This window comes from Paramisgurnus dabryanus, chromosome 2 (genome assembly GCF_030506205.2).
Source record: "Paramisgurnus dabryanus chromosome 2, PD_genome_1.1, whole genome shotgun sequence".
Lineage (NCBI taxonomy): Eukaryota > Metazoa > Chordata > Actinopteri > Cypriniformes > Cobitidae > Paramisgurnus > Paramisgurnus dabryanus.
In genome coordinates, this window is record NC_133338.1 from 47,627,520 (window position 1) to 47,641,494 (window position 13,975).

Genomic DNA, 13,975 nt, shown 5'->3' on the forward strand with positions numbered 1-13,975 from the left:
CAAGGGGAAATGCATTAATGGTAGTCTAGACATCACACCTGAGGCTCAATGACACAAACAGGAGCCTTTGAAACCGAGTGCATTTTAATTTCTAATGAAGGCAGCATTTGCATAAAAGAGAAAAGGATCTGCTTTTAATGATCACTTTTCTGTTTTATTTATAGCTTTTAAGCTTTAATATACAAGATATTACACAGATGGAAAGATAGCCCTTGGGGATTGTATACCATTGCAACATTAAGCCTTTATCTGTTATGAGCATGTGCACTAATGCTGTGTCATGACAACAAGGCAACTTTTATCATCTCAAAGTAAAAGTGTAAAATTAGACCATTTAAAATTAGACTATTATGGTCTGTTTAAGTCACTCAGGATATAACCAAGCTATACAAGGAATATGTGACTTTCAATGCAACTACAATGCAAACACAACCACAAACTAAGAGCACACTCACAACTCAATGGGATATGATGCAATGATGCTCTACAAAACCTGAAAAAACAATAAATACATTTTTTTTGTATATTTTACATCTGAGCAAAGTATGGAGGTTATATAAATGATGAGTATAAAGTACACTCTCAGAAAAAGGTACAACCTACTGAAAAAACAGCTAAACCAGCATAAGCTGTTTTTTCTGGTCTCCCAGCTTGGTTTAAGCTGGTGTAGCAAGCTGGTTTAGCTGTGTATTGGTCACTTTTTAAGCTGGTCAAGCTGGACTAAGCTGGTCTGGCTGGAAGACCAGCTTTGCCATGCAGGAAGGACCAGCTTATAGCAGCTACTGCCATCTTAAACCAGCTAAAACTAGCTACAAGCTTATGCTGGTCTTAGCTGGATTTTTAAGTCACTGGGGTAGCACCATTGAAAAAAGTACACCTTTGTACCTTAAGGCAGTGGTTCCCAAATCCAGTCCTCGGGACCCCCCTCCCAGCATGTTTTAGATGTCTCCTTATATGAAACACCTGATTCCACTCATCAGGCTCCTTCCAGCCTAGCCTGATGAGTGGAATCAGGTGTTTCATATAAGGAGACATCTAAAACATGCTGGGAGAGGGGTCCCGAGGACTGGATTTGGGAACCACTGCCTTAAGGGACCAATCACACCAACGCGGTTTAAATGCATGACAAAGCAAGGCGTGCCACACTGTCTTTTTTTGGTCACTTTAGGGGGCAATCACACCAAATGTGATTTAAATGTTTGGAAACCCAAGGCATTTTTAGTGCGGTGTGGCTTTATATATTGCTAGGCTACCTCCGATGCAGCTGTTCTGTCAATCAAATATTAAAGCGTGAACGTTCTTTATAAGAAACTTATAAAAGAGGATGCTTGCTCTGATCTTAATCAGGGATAAAAGGTGCACAAACACGCAGGAGAGAAACTTCCGTCACCACAACGGAAGGCCCGCCTCTCCCCTCATTTGATTGGACAATGGAAAGATGCGAATGATGTTGGTTGTGAACTCCAAAGCTTTTAGATGTGTCTCAAAACGCCCGGCGGATACCAACTGACAGGTATTTTCTGTGGTATTTCTGTTTTGTTTAACAGTCGTTGTGCAATGCACCAGTTGGTTGTTGTAATATTTGTCCCGCCCCTCCTCAGCTGTGATTGGACAGCCGTGTGAGAATTTTTAAACTTTCGGCCCAAAAAACACCAAACTTCGGGTTTTTGCATGTTAAATAAAAAACGCAAGTGCTTCTATTGGAAACAAATGAAAACATACACCGGCCGCCAGCGTAAAAGTTTTGGTGTGCACACCCCCTTAAAGAGCATTGCGGCACAGCTTTTTTATTGCTAAGCAACTGCCGCCGACGCAGCTGTCCTGTCAATCAACCATTGAAGCGTGAGCACTCGTTTGCTGTCTTATTAGCAAAATCTTTAAAAAGAGAATCTTGCTCGGACCTTGATCGAGGGTGAGAGGTGCACAAACACGCAGAAGAGAGTGAGTGAGTGGAGTACGGTTGTTCCGGAAGGCCCGCTCTCCCCTCATTCGATTGGACAATAGAAAGACGTGAATGACAATCCGCTCTCAGTGCTCCTTCATAAACGCGTGCTGCGGCAGGTGGCAAAAAAACGCAAGGCTTAACGCTCACTGCCCATAGAAAATCATTCAAAAAAGGCACCTGCAACTGCCATAAATGCGTTTGGTGTGATCAGCCCCAAAGAGTGCATATTAATAATAGTACCCCAAAGGTACATTCTGGTATATACATTATAAAGAAGTTTTGTTGTTTAAACTTAAAAAATGTCTTAAAATTTTTTGTTAATTCAACTTAAATAATATTATTGACTAACTTTTTGTTAGCTTATATTTTTAAGTTGAATTAACTTAAATTTTAAGGCAGCACTTACATTTGGGGTAACTTTTAAGTTGAAACAACAAGTCTTTTTTTTACAGTGTATTCATATAGAAGTTTTTTTATTCTTGCCTGGCTGCCGAAACTCTCCACACAGTTGTGATCCATGCTCGTTGACTCCCCTCGTCTTTAGCAAACCAAAATTTTTTCTTTTCGACAAGGTATTTGTTTCAGAGATCAGTTTAGTCACTAGCCAGACTGATGAATAAATACAGACTGGAAGCTCGCTCAGGCACGTTAACGCAACAACGCCTGCCTCTGATGAGAATATCTATACCTAAATGGTCAATTTTTAAAGGGGACTGCCCCCCAGCTTGGGACCATTTTTTTCTGAGAGTGTAAACTAGTAAACATACCACTTCTTTATCCTTCACCCTGGAGCTTAGAATGGGCATGAGTGGGCCACAATAGCTCTTCGTATTAATACTTCATCAATCTCAGAGTCCGTGGCACCCTGGCATCAAAACAAAAGGGTGGAGTAAGAGGAATAATTCATGACACAATCGCAACATTTCACTGCACTAAATCATAAGATAGAAGTGTGTGTGTGTTTGTGTGTGTGTGTGTGTGTGTGTGTGTGTGTGTGTGTGTGTGTGTGTGTGTGTGTGTGTGTGTGTGTGTGTGTGTGTGTGTGTGTGTGTGTGTGTGTACCTGGTAATTATCACGTTGTGGGGACCAATTGTCCCCACAAAGATAGGAATACCAGTATTTTTGTGACCTTGTGGGAACATTTTGTTGTAGGACAAGGGTTTCTGTGATGGTTGGGGTTAGGGAATGGGGTAGGTAAGGGGAATATACAGTTTGTACAGTATAAAATGCATTACGTCTATGGAATGTCCCCACAGAAGATGGAAACCAGAATATGTGTGTGCATGTATGTGCATGTGTGTGCATTTACTTACACAGGCTAGTCTGTGGACTGCTTTAGGAGATATTAAAAGGCTCTGAACCCGTTCTTGAACCTCCTCCCACCTATTAGGAGATCCCAGGAGAGATCTGTGAAAAACAACACAGCATAATAATATTTTCTGCCAAACATAAATATCGTTTTAAGAAATAGGCTAACATAGATATTTATGATATTTTAATCCATGAATTTGGCTCTGGCCCATATGTGGTATTTTATTCATATTTAAAGGGTTTGTTTAAGTCTGTAACCGAATATACACTCTTAAATTGCTTTGATGTTTCAGCCCATGGTTGGGTAAAATATAAACAAACCCAAACGTTGGGTTAAAATTAATTTAGAAAATGTCCATAACTGACCCAGCCATGGGATGAAATAACCCAGCATTACATTAAAATGTTTAAACAATTTCAAAATCATAACAACTCGCACTCTAAAAATGTCTGGGTTATTTTTTGACCCATAATGGGTAAATATTGAACATAACACAATGTTGTGTTGTTTTTATGCAACCATGGGGTATAATAACCCAACAGTTGGGTTAAAACAACCCAGCATTGGGTCAGTTTTAACCCAGCTGTGTGTTCTGTCCAATATTTACGCATTATGGGTCAAAAATAACCCAGACATTTTTAGGGTGTAGCATTACTTTAAAATGTTTGAACAATTTCAAAATTATTCTTTCAAACAAATGTGTTCAGGTAAATCAGTTTTGCTTGAAAAGATCTAATCCATTCATGCAGGTCTACCTGGATAATAAGCACACGCACACACGCACGCACACACACACACACACACACACACACACACACACACACACACACACACACACACACCCATTGTGTTTCTGGCTTTCCATGCTGGAGTGACTTGGGCTGGAAGAGCCATTATATTCCATACGGGAATGGCGTTTGCCCACTTCCGTGGCATAGTCAAGGAGATTATCCGTGTCTGAGGAGTCCCCATCTGGGACCTGAAATCACAACAACGTGGAAGGATCATCTGTCAACACATCACATTTTCTATAAGGAAATCTTCAGGGGTTATCAAACTTTATGATGAACCTAAAAATATATATCCATATATTCTATAAAAAAAAATTAAACTGTGTTAATAAATTGTGATGTCATACAAATAGCAAATTATACAGAAATAATTGGTTTCACAGTTGAATTTTACAACTGCACATGGAGAATACTTTTGCTTTTATTTTGAAATGTTCTGGGGACACCTTAGAACCTTCTGGGGGACCTCTGGGTCCCAGTTTGAAAACCGATAGATAGATAGATAGATAGATAGATAGATAGATAGATAGATAGATAGATAGATAGATAGATAGATAGATAGATAGATAGATAGATAGATAGAGTCTAACCCATGAACTGGAGACATTTCTCATTTGGATTCCTAAAGGGCAAAGAAATGCAGATGCATACAGTTAACATTTTATATTCTGTAAGTTGAACAAAACATGACCTGTCACACAACACAGAACAAAAAAGTCAAAATATTACTGTGATCTATTAACTACATGGCTATCAAAATCCTGTAAATCAAGTGTTAATACCTTCAGCTCTTGATGGTTGTGTACGATGTGGTGACGGACTTCCTGATCTGGAGCTTCTATCACAGAAATCATCATTTATTTGAACCTGCAGTGATCAGAAGAGTAAACTACAAATGTATATTTATTCATTATATGTATAGCAGACTCTTTAAACCAAAGTGACTAAAGAATGATTTAACATTTTGCATAAGGAATCAATAAGTGCATAATGCTACATTTACAAGTAGGAATAGTGTCAATGCTTAAAGTGAACAAGAAAAGAGGATTATTGACTTTAATAAATTATAAACATGTTAACAAAGTTAAACAATATAAAGTTAGGGGTTAAGGATTAGTCAAGTATAGTCAGTCAGTCACAATTATTTATAAAGCACATTTAATAACAACTAGGCTGTACTTTAGACTAAAAAGGAAAACATTAAAACTTGCATACACAACACATTTAAAGTAAGACCACTTTGCCTGCTTGTGGCTGTATGCAACACGGAATAGCAGTTTTAAAAAATGATTTAAAGGAATAGTCTACTCATTTTCCATATTAAACTATGTTATTACCTTAACTAAGAAGAGTTGATACATCCCTCTATCATCTGTGTGCGTGCATGCTGGAGCGCGCTGCGACACTTCGATAGCATTTAGCTTAGCCCCATTCATTCAATGGTACCACTCAGAGATAAAGTTAGAAGTGACCAAACACATCAACGTTTTTCCTATTTAAGACGAGTAGTTATACGAGCAAGTTTGGTGGTACAAAATGAAACGTAGCGCTTTTCTAAGCGGATTTAAAATCAGTAAACACTTTCTTTTCTTTATTCATCACGCCGTTCCAGCATCTATGACTATATTGATTGTGAGAACTGGTTAATCCATACACAAGTTGAATCACAAAAGTTAATCCATACACAGGTTGGGGAAGGGGCAATTGGTATTTCCAGTTCACCTAACTTGCATGTTTTTGGCCTATGGAAGAAAGACAGTAAAGACTGATACACACCTATAAATTAGGCATATGTTATAAAAATCAAGCCTGTATAAAATAAAAGCATACAGAAGAGACTTGAGATCTTTCAACAACAAGTATTTCATGTGGCTATATTTCTAAGATGATAAAAAACAAACGGTGCTATATAGCACCAAAACAGTTGCTTTGGATCGTAACGATAGAAGAACCATTTTTAGTGCCATATAGCACCGGTGAAGAACCAGTGAAGCACCAGTGAAGCACCTGTGTAGAACCATATAGTGCTATGTAGAACCATATGTGGTGCTATATGGCCCCTATATGGTTCTACACTGGTTCTACACTGGTGCTTCACTGGTGCTTCACTGGTTCTTCACCGGTGCTATATGGCACTAAAATGGTTCTTCTATCGTTACGATCCAAAGCAATTGTTTTGGTGCTATATAGCACCGTTTGTTTTTTTAGAGTGTACCACATTTATTTGGTTCTCAAAAGTCAGTGTAGATGTGATGAGGAAGTATTTACGGGAAATGCAACAAAGATATATCACATATTAAGATAAGATTACATTTCCTTTATTGTCACTGGATGACCCATAAAATGAAATGCAGGTCACACAGCTAACATTCATACATGTATAACTCACACAATATGAAAAATTTTTGATTGATAAAATACATTTCTGATAAAGCTGATCCACCCAACACTCCTCTTCTTCCAGAGAAATTGGTATTCACAAAGAGTTTCAGTAAAGATTTAGGCCCTAGTATGAAGACAGCAGTTGTCTGAGTTACAAATGACCCTCTTTTATCCTTTGACCATGGTTGCATCTGCCTAGTTCCGTTAAATCTTTGTGCTACTTTTGACAACCCAGATCATGATATCCACTTACACTATTATCTTGGCATTTGTGAAAAGATGTCCGATAAATACCAATAGGCTTGTTTGTGTGAATTCAGGCTCAAAATGCATCGGCTGGGGTTTGCACAAGATCCAGAAAACCTGATTATATCAGCGCCATTTCATTATCACAATGTATAGCCTGCTGATAATATCTAATGTATCAACAAAATTAGGGATTTTTCATGCCTCTTTAAAATAGCCAGCTTGGAAATGTTTAGAAATAAGAAACATAAGGGACTCATCTCTTTGTTTTCCCTGCTTCTACCTTGGGGTATACACCCATAACCCATCCTAAGATTTGTTTACTCATTTAGACCTCAAGTCCAGCTACAGTGTCAATTCATTACATTTAATGTATGCATTTGGCAGACACTTTTATCCAAAGTGATTTACAGTGCATTACAAGGTATACATTTTTATCAGTATATGTGTTTCCTCGGTTTGAACCAATGACATTTTGTGACATTTTTGTTTGTCAAACAGCATGGTGCCAACAACCAAATGCAGCCTGCATCACCAACACTTCACAGAAACTACCCTTAAGAGTGGACCTCAAATTTTTCATGACCTTTATAATCTAATAATTGTTGTACAAACATATTTAATATTTTTTTAATAAATGCATATTCGTTTAAAAAAGCAGTGCAAAGGTCATGAGCTCAATCCACTGGAAACATGCAAAATTATGAAAAATATATAGATAGAATGCACTGTAAGTTGCATTAGATATGCAGAATTGTATAAAATATAAATATAAACACATCACTGACCACTCACTAGCTGTATCACTGGAGCCATTTAAAATGAACTTCAAAAACTTTTGTGTATTCAGTATCTTTACAAAAGAATAATTATTCAAGCAATATAATAATTGTCTTACAAACATACTAAATGATGTATTAAATGAGCACATGGCTCATATTACACATATAACTAGATAATACTTGGTACTTGTATTTCATAGTGTGTGTTGCCAGAAGCCTAGTTTACTTGAAAATATAACCTGGGTGCTGAAAAGGTTTTTTCACAGCAATGCCATAGAAGAAGTTTTGGTTCCTCAAAGAAACATTCAGTCAAGTTGAAACAGAAAGGTTCTTCAGATGTTATGGAACCATACAACCAAAAATGGTTCTTATATGGCATCGTGAAGCATCTTTATTTTTGTCTCCTCTGAAGTTTCTGTTAACTTAATATGGTTATTTACAACATTGCTTTTAGGGAGGAAACTTTAATGAAGCTGATTGTAAACTATACCAAAAGCACTACCCTGACATACACATGACACAAGTATGCGCAGTATAGAAATACAGAGACTGGAATCAAAATGACTGTAGACTTCAGATCCTGATGGGTGAGCTTTGGTTCCCTCTACTGGCTACCACTCTTTCATCAAAAAGTAAATTTTAATATTTCTCATTTTGCAATCACTTTGAATCCAGAAACAGGCCCCAGATGTAAAATCTCTCTCAAAAAAAAAAATGCTGGGTTATTTTTAACCTATACTTTGGTTGTTTTAATGTAATGTTGGGACAAATATAAAAAATGTCTGTGTTTATTTAACCCAACAGCTGGGTTTGTTCCTTTTTGACACTGTATTATTAACTATGCATTTATAGAACATAAGGATCATGACTGATAAACAGTTTATAATATACATCAGGAACATACCTGGTGTCTATCCCAGAGTCCTCTTTGCCTCGGTGGAGAAGTAAGATGCCTTTGGGATACAGCGCTACCCTGCTGCCGAACCTTCTTCTTCCTCTTTTTTGTAATTGCCCTCTAAAGACAAAAACATTTTATTTGTACACTTGGGGACTTGGGAACAAATACATTTAATTTAATAAAATCATTTAATTTATGCCTTTTTTGGTGTTTAAAATATGTATTTTTTACCGCAGGACAACTCTGTAATCCATCTCTATTAGAGATTTGACTGATTGTGGTCTTGGTAGAGAATTCTAACCTTGGAGAGATACCCTGTGATAAAACAATATAAAAATGGTAGTTTTGTTTTACCTCTGGATATACTGCAATGTAAGAACATAAACTAAATTTGGGCGCGCTCACTGCTTAATAACTTAAGACATACAGGAAAAGCGGGATCTCGTGTCATTAATAACTCTCTCTCTACTCCGGAAAAGGATGGCACAAGCTTCGGCTCCGGGAAAAGAAAACTGCGAGCATCTTCTTCAAAACTGGCCAGTATTCTTCCAGCTGTAAAAGAGGAATTTTAGGAGCAATATTGAGAGTAATCTGTGGTGGATGATAAAAGTATGTGTGTCACTGTGGTACTGTGGTATGAATTGCAAAAATGAAAGCAATGTAGTTTTACATGGGGGGATCATCTGAATGAGTTCAACTTTCACAGTTTCACCTGGAGAAAAGAAAAACACTTAAATTAGCAACATTAAGACTGAAAGAAAAAAGACCATAAAGCAACCCAGAAGAAAATTGTATTGCTTAGATGTTGCTCTTTCATAGCTCAGGACATTCAATGAAGTTCTCAGTTTTGTTTAATTCCCTTTTATAAGTCTCAGATGTTTCTACTAAGATTTGTTGGGAGAAATATAAATAAATATAAACAAATGATACCATTGTTAATGTGCATTAATAGTATGGAGCTATAGAGTTAATGGAGATTGTATAGGTAAAATAATCTGGATGTGGGAAAATTTTAAATAGCATGGTTTTATATCGAAACCTTTAATAATTGACCTGGCAAATCTGAGCTTATTTCGTGATGTATTTCTTCTGAAATTCTGTTGGAGCCCTTTGTGAGATTTTGGGCTATTTTCCTCTGGAAAATATCTGAAAAGTTGTTCAAACAAATGTAATGTTGTCAGAAGATATGCTGGAGCTTACATTGTAAGAATTCAGCTATCTCTGCAGGATCTGTGACATACTTTAGTACCTATTAACACAAAAGAGTTTTCAGTACATCAATAAAAAATGTGTGTGCGCGCGTGCGTGTGTGTGTAAAACAAACAAAGAAAAAATACTTTACCTTTTCAAACTTCATTTTCTCCCGAATTAATAATGGAAAGACTGCAGGAAGACATTCAGATTTTCTATATTGGTTCATGAGACACACACTGATGTACATATCATCTTTGTCTGGTAAATGCACCCCTGGACAAGTAACCTACAAATACAATTATGAGACTTTTCAGTGCAGGTGAGAGACTGACACCAACTTGCACTGTATAGCAAATTTTGGTTTCAACTACTAGAACTCTCATCAGATTTACGCTATTAAAAAAAATCCTCACCGCCCTCAGGTGAAGCTCAACGACCACTTTAATGGCTTTGTGGGACATATTTCCCATTGTTTTTACCGCGCATAAAGTGTTATTTTCCATCCAGCTCTTTCATTGTCACTTGAGGAGAGCGTCGCGTTTCTATGGTATCCAACGTCACCCGTCTGGTCAAGATCGCAAGACTTTTATTTTGAAGTTTTTGCAACCGGAAACCATATGGGAAAGCGGTAGTTGTAGTTTTCAAAAGGAAAAGAGATTTACTTCTCTGCCTTTAAATGTGAAAACATACACATAATAACACAAAACATATAGACGTGTATTTACATCTACAGCCGCGGGGGAAAAAACTGTTCACGGTATCTAAATGTATTATTTATAGGAACACTGCAAAAAAATGACTTTCTTACTTAGTATTTTTGTCTTGTTTTCGGTAGAAATATCTAAAAAATTATTAAATTAAGATTCTGTTTCTTGATGAGCAAAACGACCCAAGAAAATAAGTCTAGTTTTTAGACCAAAAATATCAAATTTAAGTGATTGTGTGCATAAAACAAGCAAAAAAAATCTGCCAATGGCGTAAGCAAATTTTTTAATTTACTGTTCAAGAAAAATGTTCAAGATTTTTTGCTTACCCCATTGGCAGATTTTTTTGCTTGTTTTATGCATAAAATCACTTTAATTTGATATTTTTGGTCATACAACTAGACTTATTATCTTGGGTCGTTTTGCTCATCAAGAAAAAGCATCTTAATTTAAGAATTTTTAGATATTTTTACTGAAAATAAGACAACAATACTAAGAATTTTTTTTCTTGAAAATCATTTTATTGCAGTGCAGGCATAGGTATGTATGTATGTATGTATGTAAGTAAAATAAACATTTCCCAATATTTCGGCCAAATCCTAATATGATAATGTTTTATTTGAATTTGTTTGCAGAAAACTGAAACCAAACTAACAAAATTGTGTTTTTAGATCTTAAAAATTGCAAAGAAAACAGGTTTATATTAATGTTTAAACAACACAATGTTTTACATGCATTTTAGGAACAATTCAAAAGTGAATATTTGTTGAAATAACATTCATTTTTAATCACATCTTTCATGTGTCTTTTACATTGCTGTTGGGTAAATTTGTCCTTCCTGTTGTTTGCTTTTGTTGGGATTTAATAGACACTAGATTGAAATAGTCACAGAAAATGCAAAACTGGAGTGGTTTTTTAATTTTTTGCATTTACATTTGAGATTTGCTTGTTTTAATTAGTTTAAAATAAATTCTACACATTTCATCCTGTCCATGCATCTATGAATGTGAATATGTAGTTTTGATTAATATGATGCAACAATAGCTTATTTACAATGTCACACAACTGTTTCTTTCTGTCCAAACTTTAAAGACAATAATTAATGGCTACCCTGTTATTTATAATAATCACAATCATCTGAGATGTTTGGAATAAAACATCAAGAGACAAAATTGGTATGCGCTTGGTTTATATGATCATTATCAAGGGTACCAGAAGTACAGTTGAATATTAATACTTAAAAAAAGACTGCAAATAAAACTTGCACTTAAGATTTACAACTTAAAAATAAATCAAACCAACTAAATTCTTAATACAATAATAAAAGTAATTCAACATAACAACAGCATATTAAAGTTAGCTTAAAGAGAATACACTTTTTTTGACCAACTAGTATTTGACTGTATGCTAGATGAAAATCCGCAACAGTTTTTACAGAAACATGTGAGATTACTCGGAATGGCATGCACATTATGGATAAACATTTCTGCATATATGAACATTTTGTTCAAAGGGGAAAACTAGCTTTTATGGAACAGTATTGATGCCCAAATTAAATTTATTCACTTTATTATAACTTTAAAGCTTTGACACCACTGTGTGATGAAAAATGTTTAAATAAATTCTAAACACCAAAATTGAATGCCAAACCTAAAAAAAAATATATGAAATATGTATGATAAAATGAAAGCAGAAGTGCATCTGATACTTCAGTTGTGAAAACTCAGCCAGCATGATGTCTATATATTGTTTTAAACAGAAGAGAGAAGTGCGGTTCTTTTCTCTTTGGTTCTATTTTCCATACACACTCTCATCACTGTAGGCGATGTAAAGGAAGAAGTCTTCTTCGTGGTGCTCCTGTTTGTGAGAAAGTGCGCATAAATTAATTTTATAATGAAATACTGATCAAAAAGTAAGGAGGAAAGTAAGAAGGAAATACCTGGTACAGCTGACCCATTGTGGCAGAGGTCGGGGGAATGACGTTGTTTACGAAGAAGAAGAGCGCATCCTCAGCTCTAAGGTGGATTCGTTTTCGAATGAGAAAGTAAAACTGGCCCACTGAAAATACCAAACATAAGCATTATAAAAATAAAAATCATGCTTTTATAACAATTTATCAAATATATCAATTTATGTCTGTAACAAAACAGATCAGGGGCACCATATACTTTCATCCATAGTATTATATTTTACCTACTATGGAAGTCAATGGTGACACAGATCTTAAATGTTACAAAAAAAATTCAAAATATCTTCCTTTGTGTTCAGCAAAACAAAGAAATATTATACAGTTTTGGGACAACTTGAGAGAGAGTAAATGACAGATTTTTTTAGGGTGAACTACAAAACAAATTGGTTTCTTGTTTGAGGTAACGTAGCATTTCATATTCTGATGCTGTGCACAACATCTCAATAATTGTCATCTCAGATTAGCAAAATAACTAGAAAAAGTACTTACCTGTTAAATCAGAGGGGACAAGATATTTTTTCTTGTCTAGGTCACCTATTCTAGCTTTAGGGGCTTTTTCCACAATGACCTGACACAGAAACAAAACATTTGGTATTACAGTTCGCTGTATGAATGTATGAATATTGTACAGTTGTGGAAGCTGTAACTAAAACTGTTTTTCCACTTAAAAAAAAAAAAAACTAATTTATTGGTTGACTTTCACCTTTGTGGAAAGAGGATCTGAGAAAGGTCTGTTTCTATTTTCATGATGAGGAACAAGATAATGGCACAAAACACTTAAAATACTAAAAATAATTAGACTGTTTCTAAGAAAATATATGTATACATATGTTAATGTTTTAAAATGCCATTCATATTTAAAGTTTGGGGATCTTTTTTGTTGCAGCTGGGGAGGCTCAACATGGTTATGTTCCCCTACGGGCTGTTTAGCTTACACTATTCTTTTGTTTAATGGATAGCCAATCCCTAATTTTAGGTTAAAGGATCAGCATCACATTTTGTTTAGGAAAGTGTCGTTTTATTATTCTGTTTTACTGCTTTGTTATAGGCCTACTCCTATAGGTCTGTCGATGTAAACATGTTTACATTCTAGTCTTTATTAAAGATTCAAATAGAGAGAGAGAGAGAAATATAGACATACTCCGAGCCATTTAATTTTCTAACTACAATTTAAATAAGACCACAATAATAGAAGTTAAGTCTACCATGAACCACTTATGGATCTAATATTAGACAACAAAAAACACAAACCGACCTGACCAAAGGTTAGCGTTACATTAGTCTGCTTCTAAAAAAAACTAAATATAATAAGAAAAAAAGGCTCTGGATATAACATTAATTGTTTAAACAATGAACCCATTACGACTTTTTACGTATGACTGTTGTCGAATCATGCTAGCTTCTGTTTACATATCGCACACGCGCTAGAAAGCAACTTACGGGAACCCTGTCGGGATATTTCTTCCTGATTTTCTCTCCTTCTGATCGCCTCTTCTCAAAAGGGTGCTCTTCTTTGTATTGAAACTTCATGGTTGCTAAATAAACCAGACAATGGTATAGATAATTTCTCCTGTACAAACACAGCAGCCTCACAGATGTACGCGTCCTTCCACACAGCTGTGTTTTCCGCTGAGGTGCGCATTGATACATAACACTTTCTGTACCTCATTATTTATATATTTTTAAACTAAAATATGTGTGTGCTGAAAATTATACATCTGGAAAGGCCATTCGAAGCTGATGAAATATTTT

The 13,975-nt window shown here is 35.6% G+C and overlaps 2 protein-coding genes across 2 annotated transcripts; both read right to left on the bottom strand.

Annotated features, from left to right (window-relative positions):
* Nucleotides 1–171: 171 nt before the first annotated feature.
* On the bottom strand, nucleotides 172–10,093 carry spata6l (spermatogenesis associated 6-like). Its single transcript, XM_065288862.1, has 13 exons — nucleotides 9,964–10,093; nucleotides 9,699–9,836; nucleotides 9,557–9,605; nucleotides 9,027–9,068; nucleotides 8,784–8,908; nucleotides 8,588–8,671; nucleotides 8,363–8,473; nucleotides 4,831–4,915; nucleotides 4,639–4,670; nucleotides 4,100–4,236; nucleotides 3,259–3,352; nucleotides 2,713–2,810; nucleotides 172–493 (listed from the first exon to the last, which is right to left on the bottom strand). Exons 1-12 carry the CDS (start codon nucleotides 10,051–10,053, stop codon nucleotides 2,739–2,741), a joined length of 1,059 nt encoding a protein of 352 aa, XP_065144934.1. The 5' UTR covers nucleotides 10,054–10,093; the 3' UTR covers nucleotides 172–493; nucleotides 2,713–2,738.
* A 1,333-nt stretch (nucleotides 10,094–11,426) lies between these two features.
* gabarapb (GABA(A) receptor-associated protein b) lies at nucleotides 11,427–13,865 on the bottom strand. Its single transcript, XM_065288892.2, has 4 exons — nucleotides 13,664–13,865; nucleotides 12,713–12,791; nucleotides 12,194–12,312; nucleotides 11,427–12,111 (listed from the first exon to the last, which is right to left on the bottom strand). The coding sequence occupies exons 1-4, from the start codon at nucleotides 13,751–13,753 to the stop codon at nucleotides 12,046–12,048; spliced, it is 354 nt and encodes a 117-aa protein (XP_065144964.1). The 5' UTR covers nucleotides 13,754–13,865; the 3' UTR covers nucleotides 11,427–12,045.
* Nucleotides 13,866–13,975: the final 110 nt, after the last annotated feature.

Excerpts from the sequence above, each read along its gene's own strand:
- spata6l (XM_065288862.1), bottom strand. The coding sequence starts at position 10,053 with ATGGAAAATAACACTTTATGCGCGGTAAAAACAATGGGAAATATGTCC. Across the intron at positions 4,671-4,830 it reads ACAACCATCAAGAGCTGAAG|GAATCCAAATGAGAAATGTC; the intron begins GTATTAACACTT and ends TTTGCCCTTTAG. Across the intron at positions 4,237-4,638 it reads GAAATGTCTCCAGTTCATGG|GTCCCAGATGGGGACTCCTC; the intron begins GTTAGACTCTAT and ends TTGTGATTTCAG.
- gabarapb (XM_065288892.2), bottom strand. The coding sequence starts at position 13,753 with ATGAAGTTTCAATACAAAGAAGAGCACCCTTTTGAGAAGAGGCGATCA. Across the intron at positions 12,313-12,712 it reads TGTCCCCTCTGATTTAACAG|TGGGCCAGTTTTACTTTCTC; the intron begins GTAAGTACTTTT and ends TGGTATTTTCAG. Across the intron at positions 12,112-12,193 it reads CAATGGGTCAGCTGTACCAG|GAGCACCACGAAGAAGACTT; the intron begins GTATTTCCTTCT and ends TCTCACAAACAG.